This window comes from Puntigrus tetrazona, chromosome 15 (assembly GCF_018831695.1).
Source record: "Puntigrus tetrazona isolate hp1 chromosome 15, ASM1883169v1, whole genome shotgun sequence".
In the NCBI taxonomy this organism is placed as follows: domain Eukaryota; kingdom Metazoa; phylum Chordata; class Actinopteri; order Cypriniformes; family Cyprinidae; genus Puntigrus; species Puntigrus tetrazona.
The window spans coordinates 7740009-7763798 of NC_056713.1; the positions used below are offsets into that span (position 1 = coordinate 7740009).

At 39.5% G+C, this 23790-nt stretch overlaps 1 protein-coding gene and 1 long non-coding RNA gene across 2 annotated transcripts; both read left to right on the top strand.

The window, feature by feature from the left end:
• The first annotated feature begins 6971 nt into the window (after positions 1 to 6971).
• On the top strand, positions 6972 to 7897 carry LOC122359244. The gene is made up of 2 exons (XR_006252693.1): positions 6972 to 7414; positions 7504 to 7897. It is a non-coding gene; the product is annotated as an uncharacterized LOC122359244 (long non-coding RNA).
• Positions 7898 to 12236: 4339 nt separating this feature from the next.
• On the top strand, positions 12237 to 22565 carry igsf10 (immunoglobulin superfamily, member 10). The gene is made up of 7 exons (XM_043258267.1): positions 12237 to 12326; positions 12698 to 12964; positions 13056 to 13185; positions 14209 to 14599; positions 14765 to 18544; positions 18656 to 19556; positions 19776 to 22565. The coding sequence occupies exons 2-7, from the start codon at positions 12765 to 12767 to the stop codon at positions 21688 to 21690; spliced, it is 7317 nt and encodes a 2438-aa protein (XP_043114202.1). The 5' UTR covers positions 12237 to 12326; positions 12698 to 12764; the 3' UTR covers positions 21691 to 22565.
• Positions 22566 to 23790: the final 1225 nt, after the last annotated feature.

Consider the following 23790-nt stretch of genomic DNA (forward strand, 5'->3'; position numbering starts at 1 on the left):
TGATGATTAGACTTCACAGGTGTGTTGAGGGATCGGGAACTGGTTTAAGTTTGGTAATGCGTGCCCTGCTTGTTATTAGTATTTTAGTAAAACTTCATAGCACCTCTCAAATTCCTCAGATAACCTCAGGGGTCACCTCTTGAATCGCCGGCCCTCCCTTTGTCCTGCCGAGTTATTGGGAGAGGAGATATTATCAGCCCTCGCGTCTTTCTCTCGGGCAGTATTAGCAGATAGAGACCGGGAGATTGCGAAAGGCTGAACAAAAGCTAGAAAACACGGGGATGAACGTTTATCTTGAAACAGCAGCAGGGTGAAACTCTGATGGCCAGACATTATAAACTGTAAAACTTTCACATCTTAGATGCGGTTTTCTATGACTTCCTGGCTGAGGCTTCTCTATGCACAGTCTATTCACCAAACACTTAAAAGAGTAAGGCGGGGTTGGCCTTGTTGACGATCGCTTGTCCTCGTAGAGAAACACCGCCTGCAGACATCGAGGAGGAGAAATGCCTATATGAAATACAAACACCGGGTAATAATACACGACTGCAAAAAGAAAGGCAAACTGGAGGCAAAAGATATTGGAAAGAAGGCACATAACTAATAGAAAAATAAATATATATATATATATATTATTCAGTGTTATCTTAGAACATGGCATTAATCATGCCATCATGATGTTACTTCGTTATGAGCACACTATGAAATGAACATGCATTGGCCAGAATATAGATTTTCCAGAGACCCTGTGTCCTGATGAAGTTCCTCAGATCTTACCCTGGAGATCCAATGCACTGTAGAGTTTAGATCCAGCCCTGATGAACCTCACCTACCTGTGATTCTCTGATGATCCTGAAGACACTGATTAGCGCTCTCAGGTGTTTGATTAGGGATAGAAGTGGATCTCGAGGTCGCTATATACTATCAACTTCATATATTGTATAACAGCAGTCTCTGTATGTATTGCATGATGGCAGACATAGAGCATGCTCTTTAATTGCACGCACACATATGGTGGTGATCTGTATAGTTTTATATTAAAGCACATTTATAAATAAAAGGGTGTAACGGTTGTGGACTTTTGTTTGTATTTTCTCCCCCTCTGCTTCTGTTATTTATTATCCCTTTTTATAATTTCCTTCCATTTCAGTGCTTTTTTTCCGCACTGCTTGTGTGTGTGTGTGTGTGTGTGTGTGTGTATTGCTACCCTTCCTTTATGGATTATTAAAGACAAATATGATGTTTCTCACATTTAACAGCGACAACTCTTAAAGTAACAGCAGCCAAATAAGTTAATAACCCAGCCGCTGTGATGTCCGTTCATCAAATAGAAAGAAAGAGGAAATCAACTTTTGTAGCCTTAAAGATTCATCTGTATTTAATTAAGAATCATAAAATGCATGATTGTCTCCCTAAAAGAAATGCTTGCTCTGTGAACCTGCTGTACTTGGCTACATCATCTGATTCAGGCAATCCTTTTCTACTCACAACCATCAGAAAAGAAAGGGACTTAATCATTTCATTTGATTCTCTGACTTTTATTATTGGTTTATTATAAAAGTTAATTTCTGTTGTTGCCCCTCTCCATGTCCTTCTCCATGGCAAGCTGGTCATCTGCCACTCAAAAAGCCTCTAAACCAAACTCCTCAGTGAGGCCTTTATTACTGTTCTCATCCTCCAGCATCTCAGTCCAGATCTCTCTTTCATTGAGAAAGTGAAAGCCTCCCAGGGATGTTTTGATGGTCCGGTCCGGTCCAGTGGTCCCTGGTCAATCTAATTGAACAGTCACTGTCCAGAACACACCTATGTGCTGACAATTCTTCAGATAAAACACTACGTCTCTTTTCATTTCTCCATAAGTTTGAGTATCCAGGGATTACTCAGAGCATTTCTATATAGCTTGCAACCTGTACTGATGTCCTGACTTATTCACCTCTTTGTGAAAGCATGCCCGCAGTGAGCTTTTGTATCCAATATATTTGATTTGCAAGATCTTCTTCAACCTCCTATGTATCTGTAAGCCTCTTTTCTGAGGAACAAAACTCTTTTCATTACCCTTCCATTGCTCTAAAACCAATCCAACGTGTACAGGGGACTTTTGCAGACTAGGCTGTGCTGTTTAAGAAGCTGTAAGAATCCTTTGTTACTTGTGTGCAACATACTTACTGGCTATTAGTTTCAGAAGTAACCACAGCGTTGCCTTCTGGAACTTATGCATATTTATGCAATTGGCACGCACTTTTATCCGAATGGTTTGCATTGCATTTCCTGAGGTTTTGGTAACCTCAACCCCTTTGACATAAAATGTGTTTTCAAGTACCCTAATATTTCAAGTTATCCTCAAACAACACATTTAGTCATTATATTCAAAAATAATGGTTTTATATGATTGTTTTTCATAATACAGAAAATATATTACTACTGTAATAATACAATTGCACTTTAAATAAAGAACATGAATGTTTGATCATTATAATTTTATAATACACTAAAAGATACTGTAACATATGCTTGTTTTCCCATGACTTCTGTGTCTGTCTAACTAGTCATTCAGTTTACCTCTCGTTCAATTATCTTATTAGTTTGCCCTGTGTCCTCTATTCGTTCTCGTTAAAAATATGTAATAATTTTGCAATCTTTTACAATGTGCATCATTTGTTTGGTTGTGTTTCTACATGTATCCTAGAAAGGTTATTATTTGAGGTTTGTCCCTTTACTTGCTTCCTTCTTCTTTTTGTTCATTTTATTAGACTAAAACTCACGTACCATGTCTATTTTTTTTACTTGGCCAGCTTGAAATAGCTCACCTGCCAAGTTAATTTCCCTGGATTCTTTGAGCAGGTGCTGGTGAGAAATGATGCTACAGAGATGTTGCAGTGATCCACGGCAGACACAGAGCCCGAGCCCATCAGTACCTCAGAGCCCGAGCTCAACAAAAAGCCTGACTAGGTGACACCATCCGTCCTGAGGAAGTCCTAGTGGAAGACGTGGATGTGTGGATCACTACACACTTTTTTGCTGAAGGTGAGCTGTAAGCTGACCTCTCAAATATTTGATGTTTTTGAAGATGTTGTGTTCTGTTCCAATCTCCTGAAGCTGGTTCAGCTATTCTCTATCCTCCCTCTCTCTGCTCTGTTCCAGATCCAGCCAGTTCCCGCTGATTTGAGACCCTAAAAGATCAATCAATCAATCAATCAATCACTTTTATTTATATAGCACTTACATGTTTCAAAGCACTGAACAGTATCAAATTAGAGAATAGAATTGGAGAGGAATATTTAAACTGACAGAGTGTGTCTGCCTCCTGGACAGTGTTAGGGAGATTGTTCCAGAGTTTGCTAAATAGAATCTAAATAGATCTGCTGACTTTGATATTCTAGGTATTATCAAAAGGCCAGAGTTTTGAAAACGCAGAGGGTGTGGAAAACTATAATGTGATAAGAGCTTAAAATTTAATTAGATCAGCTAGAACCGGGAACACACCTTATAAAACACAATGTATTTGTGACATCGTAAAAAGAGTGGCATCTCCACTAATATTAGTCCATTTCTTTCTTATTCTGTTTTTCACTTTGTATCCAGATTGTATCAACACCCAGAGATGATGTTCATCTGAGACTAGAATATCTAGCTCTACCCCTTTGGACAGATCACCAGAACCAGAACCAGACACACACACACACACACACACACACACACACACACACACACAGAGACAGACAGACAGACAGACAGAGAGAGAGACACACACACACACACACACACATTTAAAATTGAACTGGAAATGAAGTGCTGGGCGTCCGGTCAGAGGAGAACTGGCCCCAAGCTGAGCCTGGTTTCTCCCAAGGTTTTTTTTTCTCCATTCTGTATGCATGGGGTTTTGGTTCCTCTGGCTTGCTTTGTTGGGGACACTTAACTTCTAGAGATTATCATTGAATTGATTCCAGAGACCGTCTCTGCATTTGATAAGCTATTTAGTGTTTAATCTCATCATTATACATTACTATCACTCTATTCTTCTATTTGCTCAGTGCGTTGATACAATCTGTATTGTTAAAAGCGCTAAATAAATAAAAGTCATTGATTGATTGAGATAATTTGTAACCACCATAAAATCAGGCACTCTGAGTTTTTCTACAATAATGTTTTAAATGATTAATTTGTATTAAACTATCATGCTTTTATTTATAGAAAATTAGACATTTAGGTCTGTTGAGCACTGGTTGGTAAAAACGTTTTATTACTTCTAACTTTGCAGACACAGAAACTTCGGAAATTGCATCTTTTCTAATCAATATTGTGATCTTATTTTGACAAGGCTTCACGTGGCAGTCTTTTAGTTTGTTTATCTGTCTTCTGGTCTTAAGTGTGTCGCTGACTGAGAAGAGCAAAAAAGTGTGACATGCCTCATTGAATGTGGTTTCGGGGCGGATAGTGTGGTGCCGGCTTTAGCAGCTTATCTGATATTGCTGAGCATTTGTTTATGTTCATTCACCAAGATCCAATTACAGTTTGGTGCGTTTTCCTCCACACTGGCAGCTATAGAGAGGCCCAGCTGCTGGAGTTTTCAGACACTGACAGAGACTTACAGCTCTGCCAAATCATTCAATGTAAAACTGTCAAGACAAAATAATGGCTACTTTAAAGAATCTACAACTGAAACAAAGAAAGTTCTGATTTGTTTTCCATTTAAAAAAACCCCCAAAAACTGCATATTGTGCCAAAACAAAAGTTCTTTCTAATTCATTTACTAAATGCTTTTATCCAATGAATAAAATAACTTTAAGCAAATCATCATAAATCTGAATCCCATCTCAAAGCTTTTCCACATGCATAGCCTTTTTATTGAAGCGTCCGCTGATGATATATCATATTTACATGTATTTACACTATAATTTGTGTTATATTTCAATCGTGGTGCCTCTAAAATGACTGACAAGCCTTTGGAAGGCAAGTCACGCTTAAACGCTGTTGATTTTCTCAAAGTTAACGTACACTTTTTCTGAGCCACTCGTCCCAAGGTCTTTTTTCAAAGAAGTTCATGCGAGTGTTCTCGTCGACCCAGGAACAAAGGCGGTTCAGAACTTTTATTGAATAAAAGGCATTGAGGCATTCTCTGGATTTGAGAAGGCACTGGCAGCGTGAGCGCGGTCGATGGCCAGACAACAGAGTCAAAACCAGGAGACAGAAGACAGCAGAATGAAAGGACACAGCAAGCACGCGATCGGGGAAGCAGTAACAAACAAGCTGTCCAAGGCCAGAGAAATACAAATGACAGTGACATAGGGCAGCTGGGCAGAGAACAGCTGAACGGGACCAGACACGACCCACGGCATGACTGGACTTGACCTGAAACAGCATGATGCAGTCCAAAACCGAGGTGCTTTCTCAGGACAATTACTACAGGTTTCAGATCAGGACCCCTTGGTTTTACCCCATATCCTCATCTTTGCTATTAGCTGTTTACCTTATGAGACACATTTACAGAATGAACACTACTTAGTGTACTTAGAACCATACTCATTTTAGCATTCACTAATGCATTAGTTAATGCACTTTCAGCTAACATGAACTAACGATGATTGATTGCTAATAAATACTGCAATAAATGAAGGCTATTGTTCATTGTGTGTTCCTGCTAGTTAATACATAACTAATATTAACAAACGACAGCATATTGCGAACATATAATTCCTGGCACGCATGCGTAAAAATAGTTTTTGTTAAAAAAAAAACGAAATTGAGTTCATCAAAATAAAACACACATGCATTTACTGAGCAAAAATGATTATTACAAACAAAACGAAAACGAACTCGGCTTTTTTTAAACTTTCAAAAGCTTTCTCGTCTGAAAACGACCCCACTGCCTGGTCACAGCATGTCCTTCGAAAGAGAAATCCAAACTGATGTAATCAGATGATGTCAGAAGCGGCTGCCGCTGCTTGGTTCAGATCGGACACTGCATCTTTTACAGCCAGGAGCCTGACCCAGCGGACAGCAGAACATAACAAAGATTCACAGAACAGAAATGCATGTGGTGTCTGGAAGGTGAGCGTGAGAGCCCGCTGGAATCGAGTGTGTGAACGGAGGAGGACTCACGCTTGTGTTTTGTCACATATTAATTATTGCACTGTTCAGTTTACAGTCAAGAGAGATACTGCTGTATATTTTTAAAGCTTTACGTGAACTTGGTCCAGAATATGTTTCCAGTCTCATTGTTTTTCATGCCTCCCAGAGATCTCTTAGATGTCGAAACCAGCTGTTTGGTGAAATTCCTCAGTCACGCTGACATACGTTGTGGAAAGAACTACAACTTTATTAGATCCTCTATCTTTATTAGATCTCTCTAACATCTCTGAAACCCATCTCAATAGGTTTTTGTTTGAGGCCTTTTTTATCTCCTTATTTATTTGTTTTTCTTTCCTGTTATTGTATCTTACTCTATTCTATATTTATTTACTTTTTGAAATTTTCTGAGATCTTTTCCAGTCAGGCCCAGAGCTGGCAGGTTTTCTGCTGACATCTTGTGGCCAGAAGAGATGACTAATTTCATTTAGTGTCTCTGTCTCCAATGACTAATCACTGTCCTCTTATGATAATATGATCATACTTCCTAGTTCTAGTAAGGACTCTGGCTGCTGTGTTTTGGACTAGCTGAAGTTTGTTTATCAAGCGTGCAGAACAACCACCCAATAAAGCATTACAATAATCTAACCTTGAGGTCATAAACGCATGAATTAATATTTCGGTTGAAAGCATAGGTCGTAATTTAGATATATTTTTAAGATGGAAAAACGCAGTTTTATAGATGCTGGAAACATGGTTTTCGAAGGAAAGATTGCGGTCAAACAGCACACCTAGGTTCCTAACTGATGATGAAGAATTAACAGAGCAGCCATCAAGTGATAGATTTTAGGTCCAATTATTAGCACCTCTGTTTTTTCTGAATGTAGCATTAAGTTAATCTTCGTCCAGTATTTTATATCGACTATGCATGCAGTGGACTGAGTTTTATTCTCCTGCCACTAGAGGTCGTCTTTGGAACGTAATCCGGGTCTGTGTTCCTGACCGCTGCAGCATGTTCCTGTGTGTGTTGTGGTAATGGTATAACCGTCCGAATCAGATCTTGTAGACCTCAGCTGATGTCCGTTCTGTCTCAGGATAGCTCACTTTGTGTTTGAATCATGTAGGATCGTGATTTCTTCAATGCCAGGCCACCAGAACGATAGTTCGTGGTCCACTTGCAGAGCTGCCTGAGACCCAACAGATAATAAAACTACAGCCAGTAGGTTTTGTTTCATCGTAGAATATTAAAACTGAGGCTCAGGACAGCATGGTGTTGAAGGTCTGCTGCGGCCGTGCTCCACAGTCTGGAGGAGCTCAGCGTGGAGAGGTCAAGCAGGAGTTTTCCAGGGTAATATACCATACCTAGAACTTGCCAGAGTTGAGTAATGAGGTAAGTCTGTGATTGCTTTCACTATATCGCTGTTAATGATTTTCCAGATACGCCGTGACTACCACACACAGCCCTCGTGTCTCTCCAGTAGCCTGGCCATTTCCCTCTGGAGGATCTCAGGAGCCTCTGGAAACAAAATCTGCCTCAAGCTGGACTTCTACTAAGAAGGCTGTTTGAATATTGTCCATCGGCACCTAAACCTAGCCTTAGCCATGAGTAGTGCCTAAAATCAGAGAAAACACTGTTATAATAATGTTGAAAATCATGAAAATCAATCGTGCAAAATCTCGATTTATAGTTGCTCCACTTAAAAAGGTACATACTTTTGTTTACTCTCCTTTGCAAGCTGTTTCACTTCTATTTAGTCATAGCCTCAATCTCTAAAACTACCTTCTGACCTTTTACTCTGAGAGAAATCTAAATAAAGAAACCTCCAGTTTACATTCTTTGGGTTTGTCGTCCCAGATTAAGTTAACTCTTTGTTTTGATCCTGAGGCCTTGTTTCCTCTGGTCACTTTTATCCCTGTTTATGTGCACCGTCCAGATTTGCTCACAGACTTGGTTGGAAACACCTTTAAGGAATAGTTTACCCAAACATGAACATTCTGAGCCAAACAGGCTGGTTACAAACTTTCTTTAAAAAGAAACAGAACAAAGAAAATCACACAGGTTTGGAAATACTCAAGGGTGAGTAAATGAGGATAGAATTATCATTTTTGGGTGAGCTATTGCTTGAAGGGAAATGAACTAATTACTACATCATTCTAGTGTATCTGAGGAATATATCAAATGAAATAATTAGCTGAAATGCAATAATTCCAGCTCCAATGTTCAGTTGAAACACATGCGCACTGTCAGCGTGGGCCCTTTTCTCACATACTTCACATCGATTCATTCCCTCCCACTGTCCCACATTTAACCAAAACCACGTGCTGCAGCGTCTGAATCCTACACCGGAGCAGGGCATTTGCAAACAAACACGTTTTTAATAAAATAGGTCTTTTTCCCTGCTTTTGTTTGTGTGTGTGCGTGCACTGTTGCAATTTTGACATTGCGAGTGACATAGCTACCAAAAAATGTTTTTTAAATGTACATGCAGACATGTAACTCAATATAAAATAATGAAGCATAGTTTTTATGATGTGTTTTATCCCTGCCCCGAAGACCACTTTGGCAGAAGATCTCCTATCCATAAACTAATTTGTCTGATGTAATTGTCCCCTGAATAGAGTTCATTACTTTACACTGTTCTTCATGTGCCGGTCCTTATAGATATAGTACTGTAAAGTCACTGTTAAATTCATACAGTTGGGGTAATCCTTTATCTAAATCAGTACCGACAGACAACACATACGTTAAAGAAGAGGTAAAGTGCTCTGCAGCTCAGCTCAGGAGTTAATGGATTCATGATGCAAGAGTTTAAACTAGAATATCTGTGTGTGCTGTATTGGTATTACTTGGTGATTGGTATTTTGTTGGTTGGCTAGAATGTCAAAAATAAATAAACCAAAAAATTATAATCTAAAGGAACCATAACAAGCAAACGCTGATTCAATTCCAAATGAAGCCTTCTACATAGAGGGATGCTTTCAACAAACAAGAAGAGCGGACTCTACATTATGATAAATATGAAGTTGAGTCTTTTATATCGCTCTTACGAAAGGTTCCAGTTTACTCCAGTGACTAGTTTTGCACAATGAGAGGACAGGATAGTGGAAAACATTACTCAGAACGTGTAGATGAGCCCCCAGACACAAGCTGAGACACGTTTTATGTTGATTCTGTCTGTGATGACATACTGGATGATAAAGCCTTGGAGAAAGTGATGCACAGGTGTGAACCTGGAGAGGACCTGGCGCCATAAATTAGAAAAGTATGAAACGGCTTCCCAATGTTCTGGTCAATACTCAGCAGATGAACAGCGGAGAGCGGTTCTTCCTCTGGTTCTGGGCCTTCGCAGTCATATTAAACAATCCAAAACACATGTTTCATTGTTCTAAAAAATGTTCTCTTGCCCAACACTAAATCTTTGTATTTGAGAAGAGTCAGTTGGCCAGACATGGCATTATGACGCACTCCTTTGACCAAACCAGGAGGGATTTGAGCTTTGATTGGAATAAAGCATGTTCTGAAAGACTGCATCAACCCTTTTCTTGATCCAGTCTTTCACAGCATCCAGCTGGTTTCATCTTTAGATCATCTTTTTAATTGACATTAAAATAACGTCTACGCTTCTGCATTTGTTAATCTCTGTGTTTGATCCCTGATTATGTCTGTTACCACACTGGCATCTCTTTTATATTTCATCAATAGGCATTTAATGCCATGTGGACGGGAATCGAGAAAATGCAGAGGTGCATCAAAGTGTTAAAAGAAAGGGGAGATGGCGTCAGAAACGATGCACGGCAGAAAATACCGCCAGAATAATACTTTGTGAACCTGAAGTAATGCTGACATCTTCTTAAGACTGAGCATATTTTAATTTAATTCTGAGGAAAGTGTGTGGTGGAGATTGTAATATACTGATTATTCTTTTATTTATATAGTGCTTTATATAATTCAGATTGTTATGAAAGAACTTCAGAGTAGAAAACTGGAAAATACTTTCATACACACACACACACTCTCTCTCTCGGGAAATAATTCAGAATCACTGTTAGACTGCTGGACATGAAAGAGGTGGTTGTGTAATGATGATACACTGATTATAGCCTAAACTCTGAGAGACTTCCAGAGCAATCCTCTACTTTGATGATTCTAAATGAGTTATTTCTATAATTTGCTGTGTGATACTTTCATAATGCAGTGAGATTATAGTGTGAAACATTAGTCTATAGCAGGAGTCTGTTAGCCATTCAGTCAGTTTGTGTCCTTGTCTTACTCCCAGGCTCATTCATCCTCCTGGACCTTGGACTTTCTCACTCTCTGACCAGAGATCTATCAGAATCAGGAACGTCCTCTCCTCCGACCTTACCTTACACTGGGGTACCACAGGGCTCTGTACTAATCCTCTATTCTGTCTTCACCCTCGACTGCATACCTGTTCATGTCTCTCACAATCAAGTCTGCAGATAACACCACCATGGTTGTTCCGATGAGAGATAAAAGTGAGACCAGGAATGGTCATCTACCGTGATGGGGCTAGGGCTTTCCTGGACCTTCAACATCTCCAACACAGACATCAGCTCCTCTTAGATGGCGGAATTGAATTTTTTTTAATTAACTATTCCTTTAGATCTCTCCTCATCTCCCACAGAGGCAGGAGGTCATTGAGGCATTCATCAAATATCCCATTTAATTCATAGTCAGAAAGTCCCAATCCCATCACCGAATTCCAAAACGTCTGTGCAAGGCCCTCTACTTTCATCCCTTGTTGCTGCAGTGCTGCCAACATCTCCTTCTTAGAGCTGGAGAATAAAGATGAATGCCCATAGTCCAAAAAAAATGCTGGATCTAAAAAATGGCATCATATACTGATGACCACACAAAAGATCCATTTGCTTTTCTTTCAGAGTTTAAAAAAACATAATGCACAGGAGTCAAAAGACAGGAACAGAACCTAATGCTGATAGGAGTTAAAGACAACATTAACAAGGTGTTTATTGGGTGAGACTGATGAGTCAATGATAAACAGCTGACAGTAATGAACCAATAATGAGTGTAAAGGGTTATGATACACACAAACATACAAACAATGAGCTAAAAGAGTGACCTCTGCTGACTAAGATGGGCACTTCAACAACCAGCTGTAAGGCTTGGCAACGCCACTGCTGAAGTACCATTGGATAAAAAAGTGTTAATAAAAACACCCCACTGGAAACAGACCAACCAAGTGTGTGTCTTGTGCCTTAACTAAGATTGATGAATGATGTAGCAGTATTGTTCATTTCTAGTTCATGCTAACTAATATTGTTAAGTAATGCTAACTAATGAACCTTACTGTAAAGTGTTACAGATATAATTTAAAACACATTCATGGATAAATATATGGAAGCTATGCCAGTGATGGTGATAGAGTTTAGGCCAGCAGAGAGGGCTGTGTGTGAACTGATCCTGTTGGGTTGGGTTTTGCTCTTTATGATGTTCAGCGGCTGATCGGTGGCTTGAATATCTAAAAAAGAGATGACCACATGGTGAACCTATAAACTCAACTCATTTGTAAACACAGTCTTATTATTATTTTATTTGTGTCCCCTTCCAATTTTATATGTCTGTTGTTTAGCTAAAAGATCAAAAAGATCAAACTTTTGAAATGTGAAACATTTAATATGTGCACTTTATTTCACCTAAGAGTTTAAATAATGTGTGTGTGTGTGTGTGTGTGTGTGTGTGTGTGTGTTTTATGTGATCACACACCTGTTAAAGGCATGTAGGTTAAAACTTTTATTTGTATGCATTTTTAAAAATGTCACGTGTGTGACAGCGCGTTATTATATTTAGCATTTTGACTTTTTCTGTCCTTGTTATCGGTTTTGCAAGAATCTTACAAAAGCAGAATTCTTACAAGACCAGAATCTTGTTCTCTGATGACAGCATGCAGGACAATTAAAACGGAAAAAAGCTAACAAAAAAAAACATCCCGGTAGAAAATTAAGGCGAGTAGTTAAGAAACCTGATGATGGTGATGATGAAGATGTTCTCCTCTTCCTCCGCGTGAAGATCCCTCACTGCAGCGCGCACGAGAGTGTGTGAGTAACGTGAGCGCGCGAGATCGATGGAGGAGGAGGAGGAGGAGGACGCGCGCTTCATCTTCCTCTACAGTGCCCTCGACAGAGTGAAGGAAAGCACTGCTCCTCAGCCGAAGTCTTTGGATTATTCATTCATCATGTGTTAAGCGTTTCTTTATCTACAGAACTCAGCCGTGTGTTAGGTAAGTGTGCTAACGTTAATAACTCTCACTCTGAACTCTAGAAATTTATATATATATATATATATATATATATATATATATATATATATATATATATATATATATATATATATATATAATATGCTAAATAGGTGTCGAATTTGCGATGTTTGTTTTACTAAACGTTTGGGATGTGCTTATAAAGTTAGACGTTATATAAAAATAGTTCTATAATAATAATAATAATAATAATAAGTTTGTTTCTCCGAAAAGAGTAATGTTTGGTTTTAGGAAAATACAAATGCAAAAGGCATCTGTCATGTAGAACTTATTTTCAGTGAATGGTAATCTAGATATGAATAACAGATTTATTTATGATTTTTTTTTTCCAGAAAGCTAGTGATTAATAGCAACTCGCGCTTGTCAGAAATAGGAACGAAACAGAGCTCCTTCTCCAGAATGTGTGGCCCGACTGCAGAGTCGTGTGTGTTGTGGAGATTGATGGTGCTGCTGTGTGTTTTGGCCAATATAACACACAGAAGCAGCGGCTGCCCCAAATCATGTGCATGCTACGCTCCGTCAGAAGTGCACTGCACCTTCAGATACCTGAGTGAAGTACCCCGGGACATTCAGCCAGCTGTTCAAAGGATTAACCTGGGGTAAAACCAAACAGACAGAACACCGTGGAGCGTTCTAATATAAAGCAGCTTGTTTGAAGCCAATTCGTACATTTGCAATTTTGTGTTTCAGGTACAACAGTTTGTCGGCTGTAAAAGTGAACGACCTCTCTGGACTAAAAAACCTGGAGCTGTTAATGCTGCACAGTAACGTTATCAAGGCTGTCGAGGACGGCTCGTTCCATGACCTCACCTCTCTGCAGGTAAAATACTAAATTCATCTTCATTCGAATAATCTGGATGGAATAAACTTGAATGAGGACCGACCTTCCGCCGCATGTAAAAGTCTGCTTACATAAGACACTAAAAAATAGCAGATGTCATGTTGTGTATCTGAGTTTGTTCACATGTTTATTTTTCTTTATTGCGGTCAAGCTGTACAAGTGTTTATTTGCTTTTAACTTGCATATCAAATGCATCTCCTGTGAATCAAGGAAGAGTCTCTGAAGACTCTGAAAACATAAATCACTCACTAGAACAGTATTAGTGCGTGACGATTTATTTAGGACGCAAGAGAATTGAACAGAAGACAGACGTCTCCAGAAACATTTTGACATACAAAAGCAGCATACATTAGATTTATCAAGTAATTAGTAACATCAGATGTTGAAGTGAGCAGCACCAGTAACACTTTATAATAACTTTCATTAACAAATCATTAGCAATCAATCCTTCTGAGGTCTGCATGCATGACATTCGAGGCTGAGACAGAAATAAAAAAAAACAACAACTTACATTGCTTACTGCACATCAAGTCTAGTCAATTTCATGCATAATAATCATGGTAATGTAAAGCTCTTTAAAACACGCTTAACACATCAGTCAAATGTTTACGACACGAGACTTGCATAATATTGCCCCCACAATAGTTTGACCCCACGTTGAGTAATATCTAAATAATATATTTTTCACAATCTGTCATATCAGAGGAATAGCAAGCCATTGTATTTTCTGTAGATTACAGTTCATTTAAAATATAAAGTGTAGACAAACTCATTTCAATTATTTTTAACAGTATATATGATATAACAATTGACTGGATGCTGTGTAGGACCAATAGAGTTCAGATCTAGACATCATTCATGAAGTATATGGGTGGGCCATGATGGAATTGCCCCCTGACCCTGTACTTAGGCTGAGGCTAGTCTGAAACGAGAGTCTATTGAAATATTAGAGACAGGCAATTAATTTTTATGTCGTAACATTATATTTTTATCTACTTCCAGGTTCTGAAAATGAGTTATAATAGAGTTGAGAAACTAAACAAGGACACATTCAGAGGCCTGGACAATCTTGTACGTCTTCAGATGGACCACAATCATATTACCTTCATCCACCCTGAGAGTTTTTATGGATTAAAAATGCTGCAGTTGATCAATCTTGAGGGAAACCTGCTCCAGCAACTTCATCCAGACACTTTTATATCACTGCGGTTCAGCCAGATTTTGAAATGGTCATCTCTCAAGACTATTTACTTGTCAGACAATGCTTTAACCACATTGCCTGCAACTATATTTTCTGGCTGCAGCAAGATAGAGAATCTCTTCCTTAGTGGAAACCCCTGGTCATGCGATTGTCGAATGGGTTGGCTTGAACAATGGCTAGAGAAACATCCTGGTGAGATTCTGGTCTATACTTAACAAATGTTCAGTTAAAAATAGCTGGAAAAATGTTTTGTTAATATAGCAACAAAAATAAGTGCACAAGGAGCATTCTAGTAAGTAAAATTGCTTTTATTTACATGTATCTATCAACATATAATGAGAATTATTTTGTTTACAGGTGTTCTCAAATGCAAAAGAGACAGGAAGGTTCTCAAAGAACAATGTCCTGTTTGTGAATTCCCAATTACTCTGAGAGGCAACAGCATTGCGCATTTGCAAAGGGATAGCTACATATGCAGCAGACCTTGGATTCATTCTCACTTGAAACAGAGCAATTTTACCTTGGATGATGGTGGATATACCCCAGTCTATCCTAAAGATTTTGTTGCACCCATTGGCATGTTGGAAATGAACATCACAGATCAATTCCACAATGATGCCTGGATAACTTGTGCTGTGCAGCCACCTGCAGGAATTGAAAACTTGACTGCAAACTTTGGACAGAATGGAAAAGATTTAATTGGCCTTAGTGCCGTCATTTCCACATCGCTGGTCTGCAACATTGATTATGATAATATACGTCAGATTTGGAATATTTTGGCTATGTATAGTGAGTCCCCGATGAGACTTGAGCGAGAAGTACTACTTTCTCTGCAACCGGATACAGTTTACACATACAAGCAAGTAGCATCAATGGAAGATGACATTTTTACAGAAATTGAAGTAAAAATGAAAGCCAATCACGAATGGTTAATGCAAAGTACAGTGCTGCTACAACTGGACCGCATCACAACAACATTTCCAAACCTAACTATCAGGTATTTATCCAATGTTCAAATAGATGTTGACAGAAGCAACAATAAAGGAGACCAGTATGGCTGGGCAATGATTAGAAAGGATAATCAGACCAAGACTGAACACTCAGTCCTTGCTGGTGGAGGAATTGAACTGAACTGCCACACTTTTGGGGATCCTAAACCCATTATAAAGTGGATTCTACCAGATGGAAGTAAGTTAAGTGCACCATACAACAGCAAGGATCAAAGGATTGTAGTAGCTTATGATGGAAGGCTTACTTTAAAATCCGTTGAAATCTCAGACACAGGTGTCTATCATTGCATTACAACCAACTACCTGGATGCAGATGTTCTTGCGTTCAGAGTCACTGTGCTTCCCCGCAATATTGAAGAACAAGAGATTAATGGAATCCACATCTCTCATAAACTTGCTCAGAACCTGCGTCTTGATTGTACATCAGTCAGCAGTCCAGAGGTTTCCGTTCAGTGGATACTTCCTGACCACACAATTTTAGACAAGTCCTATGATAACAGAAAGCTCTACAGAAATGGCACTTTGGTAATACATAGACTGACATCCCGAGACAAAGGAATTTACATATGCTTAGTTGGAAATTTTCTGGGAGCAGATTTGCTAGCTTCTCACGTAACCATTCGTGGTGATTTGTCAAATAGCACAGGGCCAAAGGAATCTGGTGATCACGTCGTCCAAATTATAGATGATAGTCTGAAACCTGGAAACAGGTATCTGTCTCACAGGGTTAGTGAGGAGTCAAGAAGCATTACCTCGGACAGACCATACACTTGGCTACAGAACAGATTTCATAAAGTTCCCACTGGCAGAAGAGGAAACAGAAGGAACTTTGGAAGAGTCTTTAATAAAAAGTATCAGAAAGAAGATGGCACTTTCATTGATATGTCTCAAATTAAAAGAGCAAATAAAAAGACAATAAGTTTAGAAAAGTCTAAAACTTCCTCTGATGATGATGCAACCTCAGGGGATGGTATACCTGAAGATGAATTTATTGTAATGACAACTAGCCAAACACAGCATAGCACCATTAAAATCACAGATGTTAAAATCCCAGGGACTTACAAAACTGACAACAGTGGTTCTATCGAAGTAAAACATAATAGCACTAGTAACATGTTTGGAACAAATAAAAAAACGAATTCTGCTAAAACATCACATTCTCATACTCAGACACCTGCTACCCCAATAATTGTCACTTATACTTTGAGCAATTATGGAAATCAAAGAAATGAGACAACCCCAAATACAACCAAGTCAGATTACATGTTAAGTCACATTGATGGGAAAACCAACATATATGTGAAAACAACAAACAGACCTTCAGAAGCTAGGGAGCTCCACTTCTCTGGGGATTCAGAAGAAGTTACTACTGGAACAACACCTTTTTACAATTCCCAGGGCCCAAATATCACGTATTTTGAACCCAAGAACCAGGCCATATTCACAGAAGTCACCACAACCGAGGAAGACCAAGAAAAGATCACATTCCAGACCACTCAAAGAATCAAGTCAGAACTCCTTCCTGGGTCCACCATCATCTCCAAACACCAAATACAAATTGTTCCGTCCAAAAAGATGCGATCAGGAAAGAAGGGTAACTTTAATGGGAGACGTAGGATTATTCGGCCCAGCAAAATTACAGACATGCAATCTTTGCTCAATAAATTTAAAGACCTTTCTACAAACAAGGAAGCAAAAAAAAAGGAGGACAATCTTGTGTTTTCACACACTGTGGACAAAATCACAGATTGTGGTGATGGGAAAAGAGTTACATCTGGAATGTCTACAGATAAATGCAAAATATCAGTGGATCAAAGCCTGGTAAACCATACAGCTAGGTTTCACATGCCAACTTCCACTTTGAGAGTAACAGATAAACCTTTCATATCAACACGTTTGTCAGGCTCTGAAAAGACTGTCACTGATTCACAAATGTCAGCAACTATTGTGCCCACCAATTCTGAGGATTTTAATGATTTTAAAAGTTCTTTTAATTCAGTAGAGAAAGAACTAACTGTTACAACCACATCCACAATGACAATGTCTTCTAAAATAGCACAGGAGAAGATTAAGTGGCATAGACAGTTTGGAAACAAGGGGAAAATTAAAGAAACCCTGAGCAAGCATCAAAACTCATTTACGCCCTTCACTGATGAGGAACAGAGGACCCCAGCATCCACAGTAGAACCTTACAAGGCAACTACAACAGTACCTACTACAGAACTAAAGCGTACACAAACAATTGTCTCTCCTCCAATGACGAGAGAAAATGACAATGCTCCGGAGACTTCATTTGAAGATTCATCAGGTTCTTCCTCCTTTACAGAAGCAAATTTCTCAGACAATGTCATAACCACATCTACAACGGCTACAACAGAGTTCTTCAGCTCTCCAGTCTACCGGGAGCTGTCTACAACCACAGAGCCAATGGGAGTTTCGCATACTTTAGCAGCCCCACCAACGATAGGAACTAAACTAAAGCAAGACACATTTCAGAATAAATTCTCAGGTTCTCAAACTGGATTGTGGGGAAAGAAAAAGCCTGTTTATCACAGACGAGGCTCCAGAAGGAGAAGGCCCATTAAAAAGACCACCACAAAATCCCCAGTTATCACAGTGACTAAAATCACTAACACACCTGCCATCAGCATATCCACAACTACAGTTTCACAAACTAAGCACAGTGGTAAAATACTAAGGCCTTTGCATCCCCTTGAAGACCCAGAGAGGTCTCGATCATTTGAAAGTATTGGTTCTGGTGAAGAATGGAGGGACTCTATGTCATCTACCACCAGTTTCCCAGTGTTCATTACTTTGACCACTAAACCCACTACAGCCTCCAAAAAACCCCAGACTAAAAGAGTTACCTCAGACACAATGACTAGTTCAACTTCATATACGTTCACTCCATTTCCATACGGTAGTAGTACTGTCAATCAGAATGCATTTGATCAGTCTACAAGGTATGACACCTCCTCTTTGAGGGATAGTACCTTCAAGCCGAGGATTAATGGTGGAAAAGCTGCCAGTTTTACTGTTCTGTCAAACTCAGATGCTTTTCTTTCTTGCGAGGCCATCGGCAGCCCCGAGCCCATCGTCAGCTGGAACCGATTCTCATCTACTACAGGTACAAAATCTAAACCACAAAGCTTACAAACTGTGTTGTTCTCACTTGTTATTTTCATATTTATTTTAGATTCTGGTATACTGATAATTTTTGTCTCCTTTATATCATCAGGTAATATGTTGACCATTAAAGGTAAAATGGGTAAATTTGAGGTTTTGAAGAATGGAACACTGTTCATCCAAAAGGCAAACATCAAAGACCAAGGACAGTACATATGTTTTGCCCAGAACGAGTATGGCTCTGACAAGCTTGTAGTTACATTGTCAGTTGTGGCCTATCCCACCCGGATACTGGAGAAAAAGATGAGAGATATCAAAGTTCTTGCAGGGAAAACCATGCACTTAGAATGCAGGACAGAGGGCAGACCTGTGCCAATTGTGTCATGGATTCTACCTAATCATACCGAAGTTAAAGGTTCGATCACCGAGCATGGCAGAGTAACAGTAACCAGGATGGGGACACTAACCATTCAAGAGGTGTCTGTTTTAGATCGTGGACATTATAAGTGTATTGCAAGTAATCCAGCTGGTACTGACACAGCCACTGTTCATCTACAGGTGGTAGCAGCACCACCTGCAATACTAGAAGAAAAGCGGCAGCTAGTGAGGGCTGATATAGGTCAGAATCTCTTTTTGGCATGTAGCACTTATGGTGACCCGCGACCCACAACACACTGGGTCTTGCATGATGGCACTATAGTACAACCTCTAACTTACTCACATACCAAAGTTTCTGTTTTTGGAAACGGTACACTTCACCTGAGGGATGTACAAATAACTGAAAGTGGAAAATATGAGTGTATTGCTACAAGCAATACAGGATCAGAACGACGTGTTGTTACTCTGTCTGTAAAGAGGACAGAAACTGCCCCTCAGATTACAGAGACATCACAACAAAGAACTGACGTGATATATGGTGGACACCTTCATCTTAACTGCTCTGCAGCCGGGGACCCAAAACCTCAGATTATTTGGAGGCTTCCTTCCAAGGCTCTTGTGGACCAGTCACACAGGTGTGCTATTCCAAAGGACAGTGTTTTTGTTTGATTGTACAAACCTAAGCCTTAAGTGTGCAATGTCTTAATCTCAAAATACTTTCCTCAAACTCTGAATGAATAAGAGATTCCCCAGTAAATGTTTTCAAACCAACAGTTAGAATTTAGTTTGTCAGCATGCATTGACTTGACATTATTTGCCACTTATTTTTAAAAAATGTCACATTCTCATTTCAGAATGGGCAGCCGTATCAAAGTCCTGGAAAATGGTTCCCTCATCATTGAACCAGTCAATGAAAAAGACGCTGGGGAGTTTCTTTGTGTTGCACGCAACAAAGTTGGGGATGATGTACAGTTATTAAGAGTGTCAGTGTCTATGAAACCAGCTCGGATCGAACCGAATGTCTTTAGCAGGAAGCAAGTGCCTTATGGCAATGACCTAAAAGTGGACTGCGTGGCTGCTGGAGTCCCCATGCCAGAGATATCTTGGGGACTTCCTGATGGTACCTTGGTGAATAGCGCCCTACAAGCAGATGGACCGGAAGGCGATCAGTTAAAACGATACACCTTGTTTAATAATGGAACACTGTACCTGAATAATGTGGGTTCTGATGAGGAAGGTGATTACACCTGTTATGCTGAAAACAAACTGGGTAAGGACAAGATGCATGTCCACATAAGTGTTTTAACCGCAGTGCCTCGCATTGAGCACCCAAATCTATCCAATGCCAAAGTAAAGCCAGGTGGAAATGTTCGCTTTGACTGTAAGGCTATAGGTGAGCCCAAGCCAAAGGTCTTTTGGATGCTTCCTTCCAAAGACATGATTGCTGCATCTAATGAGCGTTATTTAGTGCACGCTAATGGGTCACTTGATATACGAAATGTTAAATTAGCTGATGCTGGGGAGTATGTTTGCATGGCTCGTAATTCTGCAGGTGAGGAGAATAAAGTATATAAACTAGACATTGATGGGAACTCACCAATCATCAATGGCTTCAAACAAAATAGAACTGTGATGAAAGATACAGCTGTGAAATATACTAGAAAGCTAATAGACTGTATAGTTGAAGGGTATCCAGTCCCGAAGATCACATGGATCATGCCAGACAATATATTTCTTACTGCTCCCTATTATGGGAGCAGGATTAATGTCCATAGTAACGGTACGCTAGAGATCCGTAATGTTCGGCCATCGGATTCAGCAGAATTTATTTGTATGGCTCAGAACGATGGCGGTGAGGCGGTTATGTTGGTTCAACTGGAAGTGACCGACAAGCTCAGGAGACCTATTTTTAACAACCCTTTTAATGAGAGAGTGGTTACTCGGGTAGGGAGAACTGCAGTGTTAAACTGTTCTGCTGATGGGCAACCGGTTCCAGAGATAATATGGACCTTACCTAATCGAACTCGGCTCAGTGGAACACCTGGGTTCCAGGGTTCTAGATATCACCTGGGTGAAGATGGCACTTTTGTTATTAATAACTCCAGCATGGAAGACTCTGGGAAATACCGCTGTGCTGCAAAAAACAAAGTGGGCTACATTGAGAAGCTGGTTGTTTTTGAGGTGATTCAAAAGCCTTATATTCTAACACGGCCAAAGGGGATTATTCGAGGGTTTTCTGGACAGTCCCTTTTCCTACATTGCTTGACAGATGGAATCCAGCCCAGCATTTCCTGGACCACACCAGGAGGTTTTGTTCTTGCTCGTCCACAGGTAAATGGACGTTACCATTTGTTGGACAATGGGACACTTGTTGTACATGAGACGATCATACATGATCGTGGGATTTATGTGTGCCGAGCAAAGAACGATGCTGGTGAGGCGTTTCTTTCTGTTCCTGTCGTAATTGTTGCATATCCTCCACGGATCACTAATGGGTCGCCACCAACTGTGAGAACAGCGGCTGGAGTTCCGGTTTATCTTAAATGTGTTGCTAATGGAGTGCCTACACCAGAGATAACTTGGGAGCTACCAGATCGATCTATTCTTTCTACAACTGGAAAGGAACGACCTGTAGGCAGTGAGCTTCTCCAAGCACAAGGGACTCTTATAATAAGAAATCCAACAAGAGCGCATTCTGGTAAATACAAGTGTATAGCCTTTAATTACCTGGGTAGAGATACCAGAACAACATATATGACAGTAATATAAGTTTGATCATGACTTCATGGCTTCATGACCACTGTGACTATCCAAAAGGCAAGCTCTTTACTTAATTAATTATGTTATTTTGGCTTTCCAGTTTGTTCAAAGGTCTAGCAAAGGTTTAATAGACATTACAGTATGCAGTTTGAGAAAATGTCTCATATATAAATGTTTTATGTTCATATTGAATTGTAAATACATATTTTTATATATTATGATACTGGCCTAATAGTTTTTATCATTTGTAATTTGTAATATTCAGCCAGAAAGTGTTTCAGGACTTGGTTAGGCAGATTTGTGGTGGGTGCACATGCTGTGTGTTTCAGTCAAATCATCATTTGCCTAATTACCATGTTTATTTTTGTGACAGTCTAAAATAATAAAATTCTAAAAGTAATAATAAATGGCTGAGCTTTTATAACAGGGTTGGAGTATTGCAAACCTGGTACCATTTGGAGAATATTGTCCTTTGAGATCATGTTTGTTACTGAATGCTTTAGTCACTAGTTGTTTGTGTTTTCTTTGTAGTTTTAATGTTATTGTTGGCAAGGACATGAAGCATGCCATGCTGTGGTCGTGGAACATATTTGTGAAAATTGCTTGCTTCTGTTCACCACTGAAGACTTTTATTTATAATGGGACCTCAACATGCAATGTTCCTATTATCCTTTTGAGAAGAATAACGGGGTCAAACAACCAGGATGGTCACACACAAATGCTTATGATGGCCCTCTTGGGTTAGTTTCAACAGCTTTCCTTTTGACTATATATTTATATCTGTCTCTGATGCTTATTTTCTTCTGCCAAGTATTACACTGAGTCGAAAAATAATGAATGTGTTTTTCTCTCTCGCTTTTAGGGTTTAAACATTTATAAGGATTGTGTTCTCTCAGAAAGGTTCAGTTATGTAAAACAGATGCATGTACGCATGCGCTTGCACATATTGACACACACACACACACTGATGATTTCAAGAGCAGGAAGGAGGCCCATGCTTTGGTTTAAACTGAAGGCTCTCCAGGTTTTCCTTTCACCAAGTAACATTCCATGGCTTCCCACTTTTCGACCTTTGCTTGGATCAACACCTTTCACCACCACCCCTGGAATTTCACGATAGGATTTGAGAATCCACACCTCTGATCTTCAGACACAAGGGACAGATTCATCTTTTACTCAGTACCCCATTCTTCCTGCATTCGTGAAACCAAGAATCTTATATGCCTTTTGGAGTGAACATGGCGTGAAGATACATGGAGATGAAATATAAGCTTAAATTCAGATTTGGTTTGTGTAATTAATTTATGACTTACATGCATTAGGGAGGCAGGTCACTTTAAGGCCAAAGTTCTGAATCAATTGCTATCAAGCATATACATGCAAGTACACATATGTACAAAAAAAAATATGTGATGCCTTTATGTGGAGTAGAAACTGCTCTGGCAGTCTTTGTCTGCTTAGGAACATTTAGGAAAACAGGTGAATTTCTAGTAGTTATGCTGACTGAATGTGCAATCTATGTGACATTACACCTGGAGGTTTGGTGGTTATGGGTTAAATAAAGTGTTATATATTTAAAATGAAAATTAATAGATGCCTAATGAAAACAAATTTTCAGTCTGGTCAACACCCAAGTCTTGATAACTTCAAAGGGTACCTCAAAACCATAATTAAGAGGCAGTTACAAAGCATGTTTCCATGACAGACTTTATTGATGGAGTGACCTTTCACCCTTAGAGCCACGGTGGGTAGGTCAGGGTTAATGTTTGGACTAAAAGTGTTGAGGTGTGGATTTATTGCCTTTCATGGGAACTGGAGTCTTGACTTTCAAACTGTCTGAGAAAATAAAAAATCCTGACAAAATAACTCTCAATATCTAGAATTGGCCTGTGAATGTGTGTAGGTCACCAGCAGATGGCATCAGGCCACAAACACAAATGACTATACTTTAGGTCTTAATCACTGGTAATAATCACTTCTGTAGCTCAGAGTATTTGTAACTTGTCCTCTCCAGATGTTTGTCCAGTGTTGATGAAGAGCCTGTGGTCACAGTACAGCATGTGTTTACAGTTGTTGGAGGTTAAGTTGTGCTCCGTCTATCATGCAGAT

Excerpts from the sequence above, each read along its gene's own strand:
- igsf10 (XM_043258267.1), top strand. The coding sequence starts at position 12,765 with ATGTGTGGCCCGACTGCAGAGTCGTGTGTGTTGTGGAGATTGATGGTG. Across the intron at positions 13,186-14,208 it reads ATGACCTCACCTCTCTGCAG|GTTCTGAAAATGAGTTATAA; the intron begins GTAAAATACTAA and ends ATCTACTTCCAG. Across the intron at positions 19,557-19,775 it reads CTTGTGGACCAGTCACACAG|AATGGGCAGCCGTATCAAAG; the intron begins GTGTGCTATTCC and ends TTCTCATTTCAG.